The sequence below is a fragment of the Barbus barbus genome, assembly GCF_936440315.1.
Source record: "Barbus barbus genome assembly, chromosome: 7".
NCBI classification, from domain to species: domain Eukaryota; kingdom Metazoa; phylum Chordata; class Actinopteri; order Cypriniformes; family Cyprinidae; genus Barbus; species Barbus barbus.
The window spans coordinates 8,734,118-8,755,048 of NC_136735.1; the positions used below are offsets into that span (position 1 = coordinate 8,734,118).

General features: G+C 35.3%; 1 protein-coding gene across 1 annotated transcript in view; it reads left to right on the top strand.

The window, feature by feature from the left end:
* Nucleotides 1-20,931, top strand: part of LOC306872575 (VPS10 domain-containing receptor SorCS1-like) — a gene marked incomplete at both ends in the record, with an annotated part of 176,784 nt that overhangs the window by 110,444 nt on the left and 45,409 nt on the right. The window contains 2 exons of the mRNA XM_079421187.1: nucleotides 15,369-15,527; nucleotides 18,239-18,312. Coding sequence (XP_079277313.1) covers nucleotides 15,369-15,527; nucleotides 18,239-18,312 — 233 coding nt within the window. The remainder of the gene's footprint in view (nucleotides 1-15,368; nucleotides 15,528-18,238; nucleotides 18,313-20,931) is intronic.

Consider the following 20,931-nt stretch of genomic DNA (forward strand, 5'->3'; position numbering starts at 1 on the left):
AATGATGTGATTTCAAGTTTTCCTTTCTCTTTGGAGTGTTACAAGCTGTTTGTGCATAGATACTGTAAGATCCCTGAAGTTGAAAAGACTAAAGTCTTAAAACCAAAGAGATATTCTTTATAAAAGTTAAGACTCGACCACGCCCTCCTTAAACGCCTCGTTTAAACACGCCCCACGTCTACGTCAATGTATGGGAAGATTTGCAAAACACCGTTCAATACGCAAAGAAAGAAGACAGAACTTTCATTCTCGCTGTAGTATTGTTGCAGCCGCCGGCGCCATGTCCTGGAGACGCTGTGTTTCGTTGTGAAAGCGAAAGTACTTTATTTGGACACCACATCACAATACGGTAAGGAGCATAACATTGCTGTTTCACGCTTGAAGTATTCGGCCAATCACAACGCACTGGATAGCTGGCTAATCAGAGCAGGCCTCATTTCTCAGAACGATGAGCTTTGTAATATATCACACTTTTATGATCCTTTATGGTGCTTTTGTGTCCTTTTTGAAACTCACAAACTCCAGTCACCATTAATCGTGCAGTACATTGTTAAAAATGACTTCTTTTGTGCAGAAGAAAAAGACCTAGAGGTTTAGGTATGATAAACATGGCATGGGTAAATTATGACAGAATTTGCATTTTACATTTCTTTAATATAAGCTAAATGCTGAATGAGTGATTAAATGCACATCTTAATGAATCTTAATGAATCTTTTCCTTGTGGAAATGCCCTTTCAGTGTGATTTGATTAGTTTTGCTTTCCTTCTGCGAATACAAAATTACTATCTCACGAGGATAGCAAAACCTACCTACACAAAGTCATACACATACAGAGATGAAAACCCAATATTAAATAATGAAATGTAAAAATGTTTTGACAGTCTGTTCTCCTCTAGTGCCCCAGCCTGTAATTGTTATCACAAGGTACCTTTCATTCAGATAAGAGCGAGTGAACTGTCTTTTTACAAAGCGAATTTTCAACAGATTTTTATTTATTTTTTTCTGTTTAATGGCTCTCTGTTGGCCTGCAAAAAACTCTATTTCACTTAGTCATATGAACCCCACTTGAAGTTTACCAGCATACAACGTTTAACACCATCCGTGCTTTATGGGTATGAAATTACAATAATTAGCAGGTAAACAGAGTTTACACTCCATCCCTGAGGACATCTCATGCATTTTCATGTTTCACCTCTCACAAAAAGGCACATTTTTAAAAAGTAAAACATCCACATCAAACACCCACTTGTCAGGAGTACACCACACACACGGCCTACTGGGAATGAAGGGCTGATAGTGACCTCATGATAAACGACGATAGCTGATGGCTAAGGCAGTTAACGTCACTAAAGCGAGGTTGAGATTTAGATCATTTGTGTAGGATTTCCTCTAAGCTTTTAGGTTAGGCGTGAAATGAGTGAAATTATACAGTATACTCTTAAAAATTATGCTTATTAGCATCCGTGGTTCCATGTAGGACATCCATGGAAACTTTCCATTCCACGAAAGGTTCTTTAGATTATTAGAACAGTCTTCATAGTATAAGAAGGAACCAAAATGATGGTTCTATGGCATTGCTTAGATGGCATTAATGAATGATAGCATTGTTCTATGGCATTAACATCTGTAGTTCCATGTAGAATCTTTCCATTCCACAAAAGGTTGTTTAGATTATCAGAATGTTCTTCACAATTTAAGAAGGAACCAAAATGATGGTTCTATGGCATTGCTTTGAAAACCTCCTTTTGGAGCCTTTATTTTTAAAGGATGTAGTTGTGTGTTGTTTTCTGATATAACAAGACTGTCTCTTAGCATAGCAACACAACTTTTTCATCATAAATTGGGTAAATACTGTAAAGGCTTGAAGAAACTAGCAACCTTTGTGAAACGAGACACATACAGCGGCTCTAAAATTCAGATCTATCTTTAATTCATGATTCACTTTGCGAGAACTGAAGCTGTAGCAGTTTTGTGTGCCGATAAAGAGAAAGCGTAAGAAGCTAGTCTTAATGGGTGAGATTTTCAGTCAGTTTCTGAGGTGGTGTGGGCAGTTCTGATGGAATGAGCTCTGCAGGGGAAACACTCACTGATGGGGCGGAAGCAAACGGCCTAACTGAGAAAGAAATAAAGATGAACATCTGTTAGCCCTCAGGCATAATTTCAAAAAGCCTGCAATGAGTAGAGAGAGAACAGAGAGGTGATTAAAACAGAGAGAGAGAGCGAGAGTAGCCATACTCTTGCATAAAAAAGACAAAACGATCAACTTTGGGAAAAGGTTTCCTTTGTTTAAGAATTAATCATTATTTCTGTTATTAATGAGTATAATCTCCATGTATCCTCAGTAATGAGCATAACATTTTTAGGACAGCTTCATTTAATCTTAGTTCAAACTATTATTGGATACATTGGCCCACACAGTGGTGGTAATGCAATGTTTTGATTAATGCTCTCATGCATGCACAATTTGTATTTGTCTGCTTATATTCTTGGCCATACAAATATAAATAAAAAATAAATATTTTATATTATGTTGTGTTGTGTTGTTGCGTTGCATATAAAATTGACTTGACTTGTTATACTACTACTACTACTAGTAGTAATAATAATAATAATAACAACATTGAGGGGGAAAAACTTTTTTTGCATGTCAGGAAATATTGAAGAAAAAAACATGTTATATTTAATTTAGAATAATAAGATTTCAAATAATATATTATTTAATATGTATATGAATTATGTATATATTGTATTATTATATATGAGCATAATGTACAAGTACAACATATCAGTGGCATATAGAAGAAATAATAGAAGAAATATTATATTATATTGAAACAATGTGTGAAATTGTGAAAAGTTGTATGAATATAAAATTGACTTGACGTATTATAATAACAACAACAACAACAATAATAATAATAATAATAATGTGGAGAAAACAATTGCATGTCAGGGAATATTGAAGAACAACATCATATTATATTTAATTTAGAATAATAACATTTTGAATATGTTGTGTTTTTTATGTATATTGATTATGTATATATTGTATTATTTTATGAGCATATTGTACAAGTACAACCAAAAAACATATCAGTAATATATAGAATTATGTAATTTATTATATTACAGTATATTATATATTATCATCTTCTGTTTTTTGTTTGTTTTTGGTCCAGACAATGGAAGTCTGGAACTACTCTTTTTAATCATGCTAGAATGTAATTGTTTTGTCAACATGTCTTTAGATTGCTTTAACATGTTCAGCTGATTCCCAGAACATCAAATTATTATGAGTGGTCACTCTGCGCCATGTTTTCGGCCCAAATGTGTTAAATTACCCCGTCTCGTCTGCATTCCCTTCCTCGTGCCTCAAATCATCGCTTGTTAGCTCGCCTCTTTGGCAGACTCTCAATCACACATGAGACCTTTACTTGGTTTGCTCAGGCCCGCATCTGACATTTCTCATTCTCATATGAAGACTTCACATTTTCCCTTGTCGGTGGAAGTCACTGCCTCTCTGACCTTTCTCTTCCCAAAGCTTTAATTAGGCTCGGCTTGCCTGACCAGCTCCCTGGTTCACCCTCGGTTTGGCTTTACCCCCCTTACCCCGTCGACAAGCTCTTACGCTCGCGTATGTGTCTTTGGAAAGATAATTGCCAGATAACGGGTTGATCTTTTTGGGGTAAGAATTGTACTCATGTTTTCATGTAGAGGGAGAGAATGAAAGGATGTGGGCATACAAAGAGAATAAGAGATGAAAAACTTTGAAAGTACATTATAGACAAAAATCTTGTGTCTGAGTTAAAGCATTCCCACATGAAAGATTAATGCTGTCTTTCTGCTTTGACATTTGTTTCTACGTTATGAAAGGAGGACATTTTCCATTATGCAATATCTCTTATTGTTAATTGATAATTTACAGTTTTGTAAATTTCTACACTCTTAAAAACAAAGCTTCTATAAGGCTGTTTGTCAGAAATGCTATAGAAGAACCATTGTGGTTCCCCTAAATAATCTTTCGTGAGCAGTTATTGAAAATATTGTCATGGATGTTAAAGACATGGAAGCATAGATGCCAATAAAGAACCTGTTTTTAAGAGTGCAGTATGTAGTACTGTAAGTTAACGACTTACAGTACTACATACTGTAAGTTTTTTTCTACATACTGTAAGTTTTTTTCTACATACTGTAAGTTTTTTTCTACATACTGTAAGTTTTTTTTTATATAGTTTTCAAGGGATTCCATGCAAGTGCTGGAATGCTTGAGTTATAATCAGTTTCTCCTGTAGCCTGGCAACCCCACGAGTGCCATCCGCTTCCTCAAAGACGAGCCCTAAAACTGAGCCATCAGCACAATCTTTCAGTCAGAGCACAAGACTGTGCCTCCTGAGAAAGATTTTTAACATTTATCTGATTTTCTTTGTGTTTTTAATCGTCCTGACCTTCAGCAACAGCAGTAAACTGTGCTTACATTGAGCCATTAGATGGAGGTTATTCTTCAGTGTTGTGACCTGATGTTTATGTGGCAAGTGCTTTTCATTTACATTAAAATGGGATGTGCTTTTTCTGTAAGGAGCAGTCAGCAGTTTTACATTTGCATTTTCCATGTCTGAAATGAAAATGCATTTAGAAAATCTGTTTTCTAAATGCATGTTATATATCTTATTGTTAACTATTCATCCATGCATGTTTCATTCATTTACAGTATTTATCAAAATATCATAACTGGGTGTTCTGGTGATGTATGCTGGAGTACTCCAATTATTTAGTCTGCAAGCTCACATTTGCCTCCATATTTGTGTGCAAAAAAAATCAACACATATATATGAATCAGTGCACAAATTTATTTATATATATATATATATTCGTACACTGATTCAAGAAAACGTTCTGTAGATTACATCCAGTGTTGGGGAAAGTTACTTTTAAAAGTAACCAATGTTGTTACTTAGTGAATTCTGCTTAATTAAAAAAATTAAATATAATTTAAAAATAAAAATTCACACAGAAAAACACTTTTTTTTTTCTTTTTTCTTTTTTGTTACCCTCCCTTTTCATTTTTTTTTTTTTTTTTTTTTTTTTCTGCATCAAAAAGTAAGCCATATAGGTCTGCAAATTATACGCGGGTGAATAAATGATAACAAAATTTTCATATTTAAGAAAAAGGGAGTGAAAATATATTGAGTGATTGAAAAGCACTTCAAACTACCCCCCTCCCAAACACATACACACACTATAACCTGCCTGAGTTATCCCAGCACCCGTCTCCCAAGGCAACCTTGGATGTTTTGTGAACACCTTGAGCACTCACCTGGGACCTGACACAGCATTTATCCCTAGTTGGTCAGTTCTCCTTTGAGCAAACAATAGCCTTGGTTAATAAGGCAATATGGATGGGTTCACCCCCTGCATCTCTAATAAGAGCAAAAAAACCCAGCAACACAGCTCTGAGTTCAGGGAGCAGATTCGGCATCAGCAACTGAGGAAAAACAACTTAGCGTTCAGTCATTCCTCTGCTGGATGCGAGGGGAAATGCGGCCCACCTGTATACACCTACAAAGACTGTTGCAGAGATTTGTGTGCGCTGAAAACATAAGCGTAAGCACTGTAAGGCAAAACAGCATGGTTTACAGTTTTGTTTTAATGATGTTTAGTCATCAGAAGAAAGTGCGTGTGTGCTGCTGCATTTTGTGTGTGTGTGTGCTTAAATAAGGACTGTATATGTGACTGTGCAAGCTTATGTACACATTGTTTTAACGAGACTTCATTTTCATCTGATCACAAATTCAGTAAGCATAGATTAACTGTCCTCTACTGGTCAATAATGTTATAATAGCATTAACCTTCTCTGGTACTGTGTTTTCTTATGGCACCCTTCTTACTATTATTTTTTTTTCTTTTTAGAGGAAAAGAAAAAAAAAATGTTTGCTGTGCATTGTTGGATTTAACAGGTCATTAAACAAACCAATATTATGAGTTTAATATGTATATATGTGTGTGTGTGTGTGTGTGTGTGTATATATATATATATATATATATATATATATATATATATATATATATATATACGTACATACATACATACACATACTATCAATTTTATCCCCATTTTTAGCTAGCATCAGCTATGTAAACATATATGATGATAAAATAAGAATACAAACACTTAAATTAGGTAAACTGTTTGTTTGTATTTTTAGTTTGTATGTTTACATAGGTGATGCTAGCTAAAAATGGGGATACAATTTTACATACATATTGACAAAAGTGTTCACAAGTTGTTAAATATTGCTAAACTGGAAAATTACTGTAAAAAATAACCACTTTTTTCTTTCTTTTGGCTTTATCACTTTAACTGGAATAACAAAAACATATTTATTTTACACAAAAACAAACACACTTTTCATTAAAATATTTCATATGTCTACTTTCATATTGTGAAAGTAAAATCACACACACATACAGATGTCAGTAAGCCTACAATGCTTTTTTTTTCTTTCTTTTTTTTGCAAACTTGGATTTGAAAAAATAGCAAATTTTCAATGTATGTTTTTAATTTGTTCTTTCATTCTGTGAATCTACTTTGAAAGAGACATCTTTTTCACTTTCATATTATTCCAAACCCATATTATTGTTATTTTTTTGTAGAATCCAAAAGAAAAATTAGGAAAATGAAAGATGTAGTGATTGAAACTGAAAAGCTAAAAAAGGACATAAAAGTATTGTAAAAGTACGGAGTATGACTAATATGCTATACTTTTTGAAGTCTTTATGAGGAACAGATTTAAATTTAAGTAGTTGTTCACTGAGAATCCTCCTAGGGAGCACAACCCCACACTGAGAGAATGTGAGAAACATCGACTTAAATAGATGATCACATTTGGAACATAGTTTGCCAATATGAATATTGCCATCTAAATCAAGCAGCAATGCATTTCCTCAATAGAATTCTTTTTATAGACAATATCGGCAAACATATTACTGCTGTCATTTATTTTTAAATATCCATGATAAAATAATAGTTTTTTATGACTAAATGGCACAAGTATGATTTATGTGGCATTTGTTCTGTAGTGAACACAGCTGTGTTGTATGGAAAAAAAGAAAGAAGACTGCAGTATTGGCTCAACAGTGAGGATGAGATATAAAATATAGAAAAACAATATTGAGAGATGTATCATAATTATTCATCCAGTTTGCATTTGCAGAAACTTTGTATGTAAATTCATAAACTAAAGAGAAGATAAATGGTTATTTTTGTCTCATTTGTTTTTATTTATTTATTTAAATGTTTTTATTTGATTTTATTTTTGATCATTGTAATAAAAAGCTAAGTTCCTTGCTAGGCCTTTGGCACATTGGTTTCTGTATTTGTGCAGTGGTGCAAAAGCGTCACATGTTTAAGTCTGGCCTACAACATGCTTTGACTCATTCTCCTCTTCCATCTTTATGGTTTCTATCTATACGTAGGCACATTCCTAAAAAAGGAATCTGAATTCTATGCTCAGAAGACCATTTATCCAAGTCAGGTTAGCAGTTACAAAAAAATAAAAATAGGCATTCATGACCGACCTCGTTATAGTCAGGATTTACGGGAGTGAGACAATCCAATTAGTTTAAGATGGAGCTGAAACATGTTCCTAATTTCATTAATATTCTATCAGAGGCGACGTATCGCTGCACGGCGGGACTCAAAGATTCTCCACCGCACTTTCTAAGCATCTCTCCAGCCACCTCATCTGCTGCTTCATTAACCTTTGTCTTCCCAGAAACCTCTGCTCTTATGCTTCAAGTCACTGATAGGGACTTTACATACAGAATCAGAGGAAAGATACGGAGGTGGATTTTGCAAGGCTGCATGAGTATGGAGACGGAGAAAAGAAGATAAAATTAATTGCCCTCGGTAATGTGTGTCTCACATTATAAAAGAGAAGTCGGCAAGGCCAGCGCAGACCAGCCTTAATTTTATCTAAAACTAGAATTACTTGTTCTTGAATTATCTGCATTTCACTTCATAGTGCTGATCAAAGCTTTGTAAAGTAGGTGTGCGAAATAGCATAATCGGTATTTCATCTTTTTACTACATTTCTGTGGAGCATCCGCAGTGTCTCATGCTTAGATTATTTCTTTTCTTTGCTTCCTGTGTCACTCTGTCGTCTTCTGTTCCTTCCATCTATTTCCGCACAACTGAAAGTCCAAATGACAGTCAGCGAGACACATGCATCTGCATATTGTATTTTCATATATCTGCGTCAGGTATAGAAATGCAGATGGGGAGGCATTAATCCATAACAGCTTCAAAGCAAGTGACAGCTTGTATGACTGATATATGCGCTTGTGTTCAGTCTGGTGGATTCTAGCATGCTCTGAATACAATCGGAACACGTCTCGCATGATCATTTTTTGATGGAAGTGTCTCTGATTTTATGACTATGATCTCTCACTGTGTTGATAAAGCACAAGAAGTATATGTAACATGTATATGTATAGTTTTTTTTTGGTAGCCTGTTATCCTATAAAGCTGCATGCACCAAATGCATTTTGAATCTGTGTTTTTAAAGCAAAGAATGATTAGATAGCATTTACTCTGACAAAGGCAATGTGACACCATATATTTTGAACTGATGTGGGTTAAATGCTTGGTTTACGTTTACTATTAGATGTACACTTTAAGAGTACAGTCATATTAGCAGAGTTTCATGGGAGCAGTCCAAGGTCCATTGTCAATAGCATACGAAGCACTGCTCAGAGAAGTCACTTTCAAAGCAAGCGTTGTTGGTCAGCACGTTGAATTTTAATTTGAATTTGAGCAAAATCTGCAGGAATTTTTGCAGGAATAGGGAATTTTTCACCCTCGCGTGAAACTCTCAAAAACGTGGATTCCTATTGAAATGATTGGATTTCCCTACAACATTTCCCAGAGCAACAATAAATGTGACCATATCCTAAAACTTTAATTAAATTCAGAAATTTTATTTAATCCAACTAAATTAAGTTACAGCAGCATAAATCATCCATCCATCCGTCTGTCCGCATGGTGAAAGAAATCTTTACATTGCCATAAAATAATAATGAAGAAAAAAAAAAGTATATAGAAGTGCTTCTAGGCATATAGTGAGTGTGTTGGTAGTTCTGTCCCGCTGGAGTCTCTTTCGTCGTGACAGAACCTCACATACCTGGCGGCCAGGTTTGAGCTTGCTGGGCTTTCTCCTAGCAGGTATGGGAGTTTGTCCATGTTTGGTTTCTGATGGAAGTCTTTGTGGTGAGTTGTGAAATGGGGTAGAAAGTGTCCCTAATTTGTGCATATTTAGGGCAGGATGTCAGGAAGTGCAGTTCTGTTTCCACTTCATTTCCTGTGCAGTGGGAACACGGTCATCTTTTGGTAGCCAGGTCTGTCTGTGTCTGCCGGTCTCTATGGTGAGATTTTGTTGACTGAGTCGGTACATGCTCAGGACTTTTCTCAGTTTAGGGTCACTCACTGTACTCAGGTATCCTGCCAATTCATAATCCCTATTTATGGCCAAATATCATTCAAATTTACTTTGTTGGGTTGTTGCATCTCTCCAATGTTTTAGGTATTTTTCTTTTTGTGTTTGAATTATTTGGTTTGGTCTGGCTAAGTTTTTATTCTCAGTCAGACATGTTGTGGTTTGTGTGGTCAGCTCTAAGACTAATTGGCTGAGGGTGTTTCTTTCTTGTGTCAGCTCTTGGTAGTTTAGGGTTTTGTGATGGAGGGTCTGTTTATCACTATTTTTAAGGTGGGCATGGAATTTAATGGCCCTTTTTTAATTGTGATTATAAGTGGGTATAATCCTGATTCTGCTCTGCATGCATTATTTGGGGTTTTGCGCTGTACTCGGAGCAAAACTTTGCATAGTTCGGTCTGCAGAGTCTCTATTGGGTGTTTGTCCCATTTAGTGAACTCTTGGTTTGTGAGTGGGCCCCAGACTTCACACCCGTAGAGTGCGATGGGTTCTATTACTGATTTGATTATTTTTATCCAGATTCTGATTGGGATGTCAATTTTGATATTTCTCTTAGTAGTGTAAAAAGCTCTCCGTGCCTTGTCTCTCAGGTCGTTCACAGCTTTGTTAAAATTCCCTGTGTTGTTAATATTTATGCCAAGATAAGTGTAGTTCTGCGTGTGCTCAAGGAGCATGTTGTCTAATTTAAAACTATGATGTTGATCTTGGTTGCTGGGTCTTTTTCGGAAAATCATTATTTTTGTCTTTTTGGGGTTAACTGACAGGGCCCATGACTGACAGAAGCTGTGCAGGAGGTCTAGATGCTGCTGTAGACCCTCTTTAGTGGGAGACAGCAGCACCAGATCATCAGCAAACAGGAGGCATTTGACTTCAGTGTCTAGTAGAGTAAGACCGGGTGCTGCAGACTGATCCAGAGCCCTGGCTGTATATATTGAACAGTGTAGGACTAAAGCTGCAGCCCTGTCTCACTCCACGACACCGAGGGAGGAATTCTGTGTGTTTGTTACCAATCTTAACAACAATTTTGTTGTTTTTGTACATTGATTTGATGATGTCATATGTTTTTCCTCCGATGCCGCACTGGATTAAATGAAGAAAAAGACCGACATGCCAAATGAAGTCAAAAGCTTTTTTGAAGTCAATAAAGCATGAGAAAATTTTGCTTTTGTTTTGGTTGATTTGCTTATCAATTAAGGTATGGAGAGTGTATATATGGTCTGATGTGCAATATTTTGGGTGGAAGCCAATTTGACACTTGCTCAGGACATTTCTGTCTCTAAGAATATGGGCTAGTCTGCTGTTTAGGATGTTGCAGAAAAGTTTACCTAGGTTGCTGTTTACACATATGCCACGGTAGTTATTGGGGTCAAATCTGTCTCCGTTTTTATGGATTGGGGTGATTAGGCCTTTGTTCCAAATGTTGGGGAATATACCTGAACTAAGGATGATATTGAAGAGCTTGAGGATGACTAATTTGAATTTGTGCTCCGTGTATTTTATCATTTCATTTAGGATGCCATCGACACCACAGGCTTTTTGGGTTTTCAGGGTTTGCATTTTGTCTAATAGTTCAGCTAGTGTAATTGGAGAGTCTAAAGGGTTCTGGTAGTCTTTGATGGTCGACTCTAAAACCCTTAGTTTTTTGTACATTGCATTTTGTTCCTGATTGTTTTCCATATTACTAAAAAGGTTGGAGAAGTGGTTTATCCAAACATCTCCATTCTGGATGGCTAGTTCTTGATGACGAGATTTGTTTAGTGTATTCCAATGTTTCCAGAAGTGGTTGGATTCTAAGGATTCTTCAATTTCTTTGAGTTGACTTTTTGTTTTGTTCTTTTTTCTTTCTTAAAGTATTCTTATATTGTTTAAGTTTTTCATGATAGAGATTACGGATGTTCTCATTGTCAGCATCTCTGTATTTCTGGTTTGATAGGATTCTTACTTCTTTCCTAAGTCTTTTGCAGTCATTGTCAAACCATTTCTCAGTGGCATGTGGTCTTTTGCTTTTCTTTTTGTGGTTTTTCAATTTGATAATGTTGCTGAGACCTCAAATATTCTGTTCAGCTTGTCTACTGCTAGGTTTGTACCTTCACTGTTGTACGGGAAAGGAGTGGTGAGAAATTGATCTATAGTACTTGCATTTTTGTTTGACCAATTGTACTTAGATATGTATCTTTACTGTTTTGTTTCCATCTATACAAGTGAGTGGAGCTGGGTTTGTTTAGATGTTTCTTGGTTGGGCATTGCTCTGGTTAAGTAGAGGGTTATTTTACTATGGTCTGATAGTGGGTTTAGTTGGCTGACTGTGAACGCTCTGAGGGAATTTGGGTTGAGGTCTGTAAGAAAATAGTCGACTGTACTGCTACCAAAAGGTGAGCTGTAGGTGTATCTACCGTAGGAATCTCCTCTTAGTCTGCCATTGACTATGTACATACCTAGTGTGTGACACAGATGAAGAAGATGTGTTCCGCTTTTGTTTGTTGTTTTATCATAATTGTGTCTTTGTGTGTGTATAGGTGGGGGGAGAACGTCACCTCCAGGCAGGTGTTTGTCCCCCTGAGAGTTAAGTTTGTCCAGTTTGTCCAGTTCTGGCATTTAGGTCTCCACAGACCAGTATGCTTCCCTGTGACTAGAAGTAATTAATGTCTACTTCAAAAATGGAGAAACTGTCTTCATCTTGTCTTTATCTATCTATCTGTCTGTCTCTCTGTCTGTATGTTTATTTATTTATTTATTCATTTATGTATACATACCTACATACAGTACATACATGCATGCACACCTTTTTTATCAGTGTAGTGTTGTCCACTTACAATCAGAGCAGCTGTAACAGATGTTAATATCAGGCGTATTTTGTCCAAAATTACCTTAAAAGTATTGAAGAAGATCGCAAAAACTGGTAAATATTTAAAGTGTAATCCATACAATAACTTTATGTGAGAACAGATGAAACGTTTAGCATAAAGGCTGATTGATTAATTGATTGATTGGTTGGTTGGCTGGATTGGCATTTTTGGTGCTCCAGGCAATTATAGTGTTTATTTAAGGTGGTTTTACATGAATATACATGATCAGTCTCACACTTTCAGCACCCAGCAAAAAGATGAGACTTGGTACAATGAAAGCTTGCTGCCAATACAATTAATCTCCAACATCTCAGTACAGTGGAGAAAACAAGTGGTGTAGGAGATACTTTGAAGCAATTTTGGTGGTATAAATAAATTATTACTAGAAATTTCAAGTAACACATTGAATTAAACCTGAAATTGTGAAGCAGAAAGACTAAAATAGTATTTTCATGTACTCCAATAATCTTTTTCATTTACCAAAAATCATAATTTTTTTAACAATGCAGCGTATTTTAAAAATAGCAGCAATCAGATGTTAAACGAAAATAAGGTATCCATCAATAGACCAGCCCAAATAGCACCGCTGATTGGTTGGCATATGAGTCATGTTGGTTGAGTTTGGCAGTAATGATTGATGAGCTGGTCTTCTGGGTTCCAGCCACTATGGCTAGCATTAGCGTGTCCCGTTTGACGAATAGGCTGGCGAGCTCTGCTGCCCTGCTCTACTTAATAATACTATTGCCCTGGAGAGCTGTGTCAAGAGCGCAATTGAAAAGGAAACCGATTTCGAAGTGGACATTAACGGTTTTATGTGCCTGGAAAGAAACAGGACAGGTCCTTGAACAAGTTGCATTGACCCACATCAGCAATAGGGCTATTGATCTGGTAATATAATCAAAACTTGTGTCCATAATGTTGCTATGAGAAAAGTTAAGATCCGGTCTGTTTAAAGCATTACAAACCCAACGGAACAGGAAAAAAACAAGCCTAAAGCACTTCAAGCATTCAGTGATGGTGAAATCCATGGAGCTCAGACACACAATCCTTAGACCCGACACCTCCAGCTCTCTGTCAATGATAAGGTTTCCAAACGGTTCAGCCTCGCTGATTCAATTATATTTGAGGCTGATTATATTTATTTATTTTCGAAATTGGCACAGATTTAAGACTAGTGGCACACTAAAACAGAAAAGGAAAAAAAAAACTCTAAGGAAATTATAGATTTAACGGTCTGGCTGCGCTTTAGGGTGAGTTAAAGTGCGCACGCTCATGCCGTAATGAATTACTCACTGGAGTGTGTTACAAGATTGACAGCGTTAAAGAGATTTATGTTTGTGATCCACTGTGATTATGATGAGATCAGACCAAGCAAACCAGGGATTGGAAATGAAGATATCACATTTAACACGAGCCGTGCTGCCACAACTTTAAAAGTGTTTATTAAGACTTGCAAATTATGAACACAGTTTGTGAGTTCATCAAATTTATGAGCTTCCTGTCTTGTATGTAAAATACAAATTGAGATGCAGTGTTGATGTTTTTATTTATTGATTTATTTTAAATGTGGTTGACTTGTATTGAACCTGGAATGTTTCCTTAAAAACAAATACAAGTTAAACTCTGTATATGTATATAACCTCTGTATATAACCACAGTTCATATATTCACCTGTCTTGTTGTTATTGCAGTCTGTCAACATTTTACAATGTCTGTTTGTTGACAGAAGTTCACAGGTGAAGCTCCTGAGGTCCACTACACTCAAAAAAAAAAAAAAGGATTCTCCAACACTGTTCAGTTTATTTTAAAAAAATCATTTTCATTTAACACCATTATGTTAGGTTTCCCATTTATACCATTGCATTGTGTTAAACTGACTTGAAACAGTTGTGTTTTGGCTCAACTTAATATTTTCATTTTGAAAGAACATACATGATTTTACTTGTGTAACTAGGAAGTGGATTTCCCCTTCCCATCATGCTTTGCACAGGGCTGGATAAGTAAATCTTTAAATAAAATGTTATTTTATAGGGCTGGGTAAAAAATATTGATTCTCCGATTTTAATCGATCTTCAGTTTAACGCAACGATATCGATTCGGGAAATCCCCGAATCGATTCTTAATGCGCGTGCTTCACGTAAGAGGATATGAATATTCACCTCTCGTCCTGAAGGTGTCACCATCTTTCGAATTGCTCCACTAAAAAAAACAACTGTGTGCACCCTATTATTAATGTAGATGTGTATTTCAGTAATAAACTTAAGTAGGAGAGTTTCAGTTACCAGCATTTATATCAAAATATGGATCCCATGTCTGCAAAACTAACATTTTAAATGAAATATTGATAGCTAATCGATATCGAATCGAAATCGAAATCGAATCGAAACCATAAAAATAAGAATCGAATCGCAGAATTGGTCACAATACCCAGCCCTATTATTTTAGGATTTTTTTATTTAGATGATAAAATGGAGAGACTTGTTAATGTTTAATGCTCTTTTATGTTTGTATTTAAAAGAGTTTCTGGTATGTTAGTGTTTTGGGGGGTTACCATTGTGGTAAAGTGTAGGGCATGTGCTTGGATGCTAACATGAAGCAAAGTTGTATTAATAATAAAAAAAAAATTGGCATGCCATTGATGTAAGGTTACAACTTATGCTTTGCCTAACAATTTAGCTAATGCCAAAAGATAAGTAAACTTAAGCTTGTAAAAATAAGTTTTTTGAGTGTAGAAGGTTGTGTACCTGATAATTTATTTTCCAGTTAAATGTTGTAGTTTGAGTTCAACAAGCATAAAAAAATCACTTCATAAGTGTATCAATTTCATTTAAACTATATTTGATCAAATTGATTAGGCCCAACGCAATTACATTTCATCTCATAAATTTGTTTTTTATGAGTTGGGGCTACACATATTTATTGGATAGAAATCCTGCCCTCAATTAAATTGAGTTCATCCAATGAATAATTTTTTTGAGTGTAGCTGAGGCATTTGACACTGCAGAGAATAAGAAGCTGTTTTCTGTGTTTCAGATCATGCTGCTGACAGATCCAGAGGTGGAGAGCAGTTTGCTCATCAGCTCAGATGAAGGCGCCACCTATCAAAAATATCGCCTCAACTTCTACATCCTCAGCCTGCTGTTTCACCCTGAGCAGGAGGACTGGATCCTCGCCTATGGCCATGACCAGAAGGTGCAGAATCATTTCAGCTAAAGCTTTCCTGAAAATAGCAAACAGCATCTAATTATGGCACAAAACTTTCAGCAAGGCACCGTTCATGCGGTTCGCTAATTATCAAGCTGTTTTATTGCCAAATACAACCAAAAAAAAGGAAAAACAAATTCATAGTATTTTCATTCTTGATAAAGAACATTCTAGACACAAACTGCAAAGCAAGACATTACAATAATGAAAGTATGCGTGCAAATGGATACTAATCTGTATTTAGGCTCGAAATATGTGCTTAGAAAGCAATTATCAATGCAAGAGGAAATACGTCTTAAAGAGACAATTTCAGTGAGCTTAAAGTTGGCAATTATGGCAATTTATGGATCCCCAGTCGCAAGGAATTATCATTAATTATATGGTTTCGAGCTCATGGTTTAGGGCTAATAAATTATGAATATTTTTTATTCTTCTAAAAAGATTGTTTAAGCATCAGATTTAATCATATTAAAAGATGATTTAACTAGTCAAGATTTGTTTTATATTTATTTATTTATTTTCCTGATGCAGCTGATGAATCATTTTAATTCCTTCCCTCTTTAATTTTGGATTAGATCCATCCCTGAATTGATTTGATTGTTTTTCTACACTTTGATGTGGATTTAAATTATATAACACGTTTTTCTTCCCCAAATGCATATTCCAAAAATTAGATTTTCTTTTCAAGCATGTAAAAAACAAGTACAAATTCAAACAACAAATCTTTTCACAGTGGCATGCAATATGTCAAATAATGATAGCATCAAGTCTCAAGTGATGGTGTTAAACAGCATTGACTTCAATTTTGACAAATAAACATTGATTTCATCCTTGAAGGAGGGCCACTGACAACAAATTACAATTAAATGAACATAATCAAAAAGAATTATCAGCCAATTGATGGCTAATAGTTGACTGTTTGCACAATGTGCATGACTAGCCACGGCTGAAAGCCTCAAAAGCAAACAGCATAAAAAGAAAACAATCACTAGTGCAATTAAACCCTATCCAAATCTATGCCACAAATAAATGCATAATGTATTAGTGTTGACAGTTTTGCTGCCGTGGTGTCATTGGCAAGGTTCCTGAATTTGTTGAGGTTTTTTTTATGATGACAGTAAACAGAGGAAATGAGCTAAAATGAAAAGCTCAGTAACCTTCAACACGTTTGTGCCTTCCTGCTGAAAATGAAAGAAAAAACGAAAAAAATAAACATTTGAAACAAGACAATGCTGGTGTTTAACCAACTGAGCGGCAATTTGGCTGGGGTGGGAGACCAGTTTGAACCAGCTAAGACCAGTTTAGGCCTCTTTAAGAAGTTGTTTTCAGCAGAGCTCTATACTCTTCGCTTCTGTCTGATTTGGTTTAGTTTGATCCAGTTTGATTTGTTCTGTTGGTTTCCCATAAGTCTGTGTCTAAATATGACCGATCTCCATCCACCCACAGTCAGGATGTTATATTGGATATGAGATTGTGATATCACAGTTCCTAACTGATGCAAATACAAGTGCTGCATTGAAACCCCCCCACTGTTTTAGAAATGTCTCGCAAAACCTGGCAAAAATATGCTGCTTTGTGCAAGGCAAGTGTAGTTTCACATCTTGGGAAAACTTTTGCTCAACACTTTAACAAATGTCACATTTCATTCTAAAGTGCTATAAATATTAGTGTGCCATATTTATGTTTGCCATTTATATAAAATGATTTCTCCCAAAGAATGGTGCACATAAATAGGATGCTTACTGCCGTACTGAGAAACATATATGCGAGTCATTTTTATGCCCTATTTAGTGAATTGAATATCTCAGTTCTCTCACTGATTGCCAGTTTTCCACTTTAATTATACTAACTTTGAAATGATCTTTTTAAGATTTCATTTTATTCTGTGTTTTATTGGAAAGTCATTCATAATTTCATTTGTTCGGTTCCAAAACCTAGTTAGCTCTCTACGTAGGTAGCATTTTAAGTCTTCTTAGGCACGCTTCTGATGCGAATTCTGTTCCCAATGTGTGACGGCTTCTAAGATACCTTGTTTTGGATCAATTTTAAGGCAGCATCACATGTACCCTACTAAAAAAAAGTTTGTAAGACTTTTAGGAAATATATTAGGAATGTATATTAGGAAGTATTATCACAACTAGTTGCACTAAAATAGTCAAATCACATAAAAAAATCTACTTTTTGGTAAGTATTCACTTAAACACAGTTGGTTATATCTTAAATGAATGTAAACAGTTGGGAGAAAATCAGATATGTACCAGTATATTAAATATGTGCATTAAGTCCTAGTGACAGCAGCCTACAAATCCTGCTGCTGTCTGTGGAATTGATGTGAACCAAAGAAGAAAAAAAAAAACTGAAAATCTCTCACTGCACTTGAATGAATAACCCTTGCAGCTAACGTAGTACTAAAAAAAAAAATCTCAAAGTTAGCATGTCTGCAGTAGGCTAAAAGCAAAATGCTATTTGTGTGGTTCATAGAGTTGCTGTAAAACATTTCAAAATTAGGTTTCGTAGTGATTCATAATTTCATAATATGGCCTTTGAAGAAAGACAGCTGCATAGGCAGTGAGGCAGTTCACTAGTTTTTGAACAGAGCTAATGATAAGAATAGGGTAAATTATAACAGCATATTATACCATCAGAAGAGACAGGAATCTTCATAGAATCTCTTTGCTAACACAATTTTTCGTCTTCAGCTCTACAGCTCTGTTGAGTTTGGCCGTCGATGGCAGCTCGTTCACGAAAGGGTGGCGCCCAATCGATTCTACTGGTAAGCTCTGTGTGATTTCTTCTGCTGCGTGTGGAACATCAATCATTTGAGCTCCTGCATTCTGTGCCTGATAAAATAATAAACCAAAGTGATGTGAATCCTGATGTGATCTTCCCCACTGTGTTCCACCACCAACGCTACCTCGAGGTTTACGTCCAAAGCTTAGAAGCTCTTTAATGAATGTTGTCATTAGACCTTGTTTCTGAGTCGGAGTCTGCATTTGCAGTGTTGCAAATTATTTAGTCATTAAGAAAGCTTATTCGACTTGATCAGGATGGCTAATAGATGTCTAGACTGTGGTGATTAAAGAGACCTGTTGAGGAAGAAATTCTAAATTCGATTCGATTTTATGTTTATCTCTGATCTCAAGTGGATAAGCTGGAATGAACTGAAAGGTATTTTGGTCATGGATCAATTGAGTTTTTTTATTTTTATCTTTTTTTATTTTAAGTATTATAAACATATATTCCACTGAATCTTTGGTATTTGGGACAAAAAGTGATGACAGAAGTAAAAAAACAAAAACAAATAAAAACCTTGCACAAAGGAATTCAAAGGCCTATTCAAAAGCAAAGTGATGTTAAATGTTTTAAAACATCTGGCATTGGCATTGATAAATGAATTAACTGAAACTGCAGGATCAGTTTAAAACGGCTTTTCATCTATTGAATTGTCACCATGTTTTTCCCTTAACAAAATAACTATATTTTCATATCACACCTGTACTGTATTAAAAGTAGCCTTTTCTTTTGCTGTTGCTGACAACTAATAAAGTAGGACCTATATATGTGTGTGTGTGTGTATATGTGTGTGTATATATATATATATATTAGTATATGAAGTATGTTGAGTTATGTATTGAATGGTCGAATGGGTAAATTCTATTAAAAAGGTAAATAAATGCTACATTTGTGTTAATAAAAAAAAGAATATTCATAGTTTATGCAGGTAAAAGTGTGAAGGAAAAAAGTTTAGCCCCATGTCTCAAGAATCAATGAGTCACCTTGCATTCAATTTGTGGCAATTACAATTTAAACTCTCAGTTTAGGTTGGTCAGTTTTTTTCATTGATCATGTCTGTCTTTTTCCATCCAAATTCTAGTTATTTAGTACCAGGATTTTGTTTTTTGAGGATATTTTAGTGTGAGATTTTTGCATAAGCACCGTTAAAGTGGGACAGAGCGAAGACATCAGAGAGTCAGCCTGGAGTACCGTTATTTTTAGGCTGGAAATGATCTTTCCTCACAAGTTCCCCTCAATAAACTCTCACATATGGAGTCTTATTATCTGAAGTGAGATGAGACATATAACCCTTACAAATGTGTAGCTATTGACTATGTGAAATTAGATTGTCCCTTTTGATGAGATAGACCGCCATGGTTGCAGCCAGTATATGAGATGATTGAAGAAATGGAGCTTTGAATGGATGAAATGGACTTTTGTATCTGTCAGCGCTTCAAAAGCAACTCAGATATGATGTGGCTCGTTTCTAGCCTAATACCCACACAGATTTAGAGTCTTGGTGAAACTGAATGGGTCAGAACTCATTTACCTTTACAACTGATCTGAAATGAAACCTAGTCAATTTTCTTTGAAATTGAACTGATCTTGTGAGTAAGGTAATAAGTAATAATCTTGGGTGTGAATCAAGTAAAACTAAATTAGCACTGATATACATTATATGCCAGCATTTGCCTGGTTATTATAACGCACTTCTCGTTTGCTATGGGTTAACTATACCAGGAAAATAATGTTATATTTAATAAATAAGCGATATAATAAACCTAAACTAAATATAAAGGGAGAGTGTTGGTACTGAAAAGAATGATGATCAATTTAAACGCACAACGTACGCTTAGAGTGCAACAGTTGGGTTCCCATAATTTAAAATCCTATTTATTTTCTCCATACAGGAATTGACTGTGAATGATAACTTACAAACCTTTACAAACAGACCTAAGCTACAAGGCAATTAATCAGTCATCAGCCTTATTTTATTATTATTATTATTATTTTTTAATAATCTAACTTATTTTTTACATATTCATGCTCAACAGCAGAATTCTTGGTGAAAACTACATTACCCATGATTCTGCAGAGAATTCTCCAGGAGTCATAGTCAATTGCACTAAAATAACTCTAGCACTTTAAATTACTATTATTCACTACAAATATGTAAGTATTTGAGTGCATAATATGCATATTTTGCATGAAATGTAATCAACATATTTAAATCAATAGTTTTATATTGCTCCATTATTTTTTTTATTTGTCATGGGTAATTCTTTCCTTCATAAAAGCCGTTAAGTAAAATCTTGTACCCTTGTCTTTTTGTCAAGTTTTCAAATATGTTTTTGCTTCAAATCAGCGTTTTTAATGTTATGATTCTCCTCATAGCTGGTTGGTTCATGACTTGATGAACTTGATGAATACTTGATTCTGATTGATCAGTCGTGCCACAGATTGTTATCGTACTTCTTATATAACACCATGGCCTCGTTCTCTCGTTTCATACAAACACAAGTGATGTCTAAGTTATTTATTGTAATGCAAATGACCTTAGAAGAGATCAATATTAATATTACTGTAATATATCGGGTGATTTTTATTTTTTTTGTAC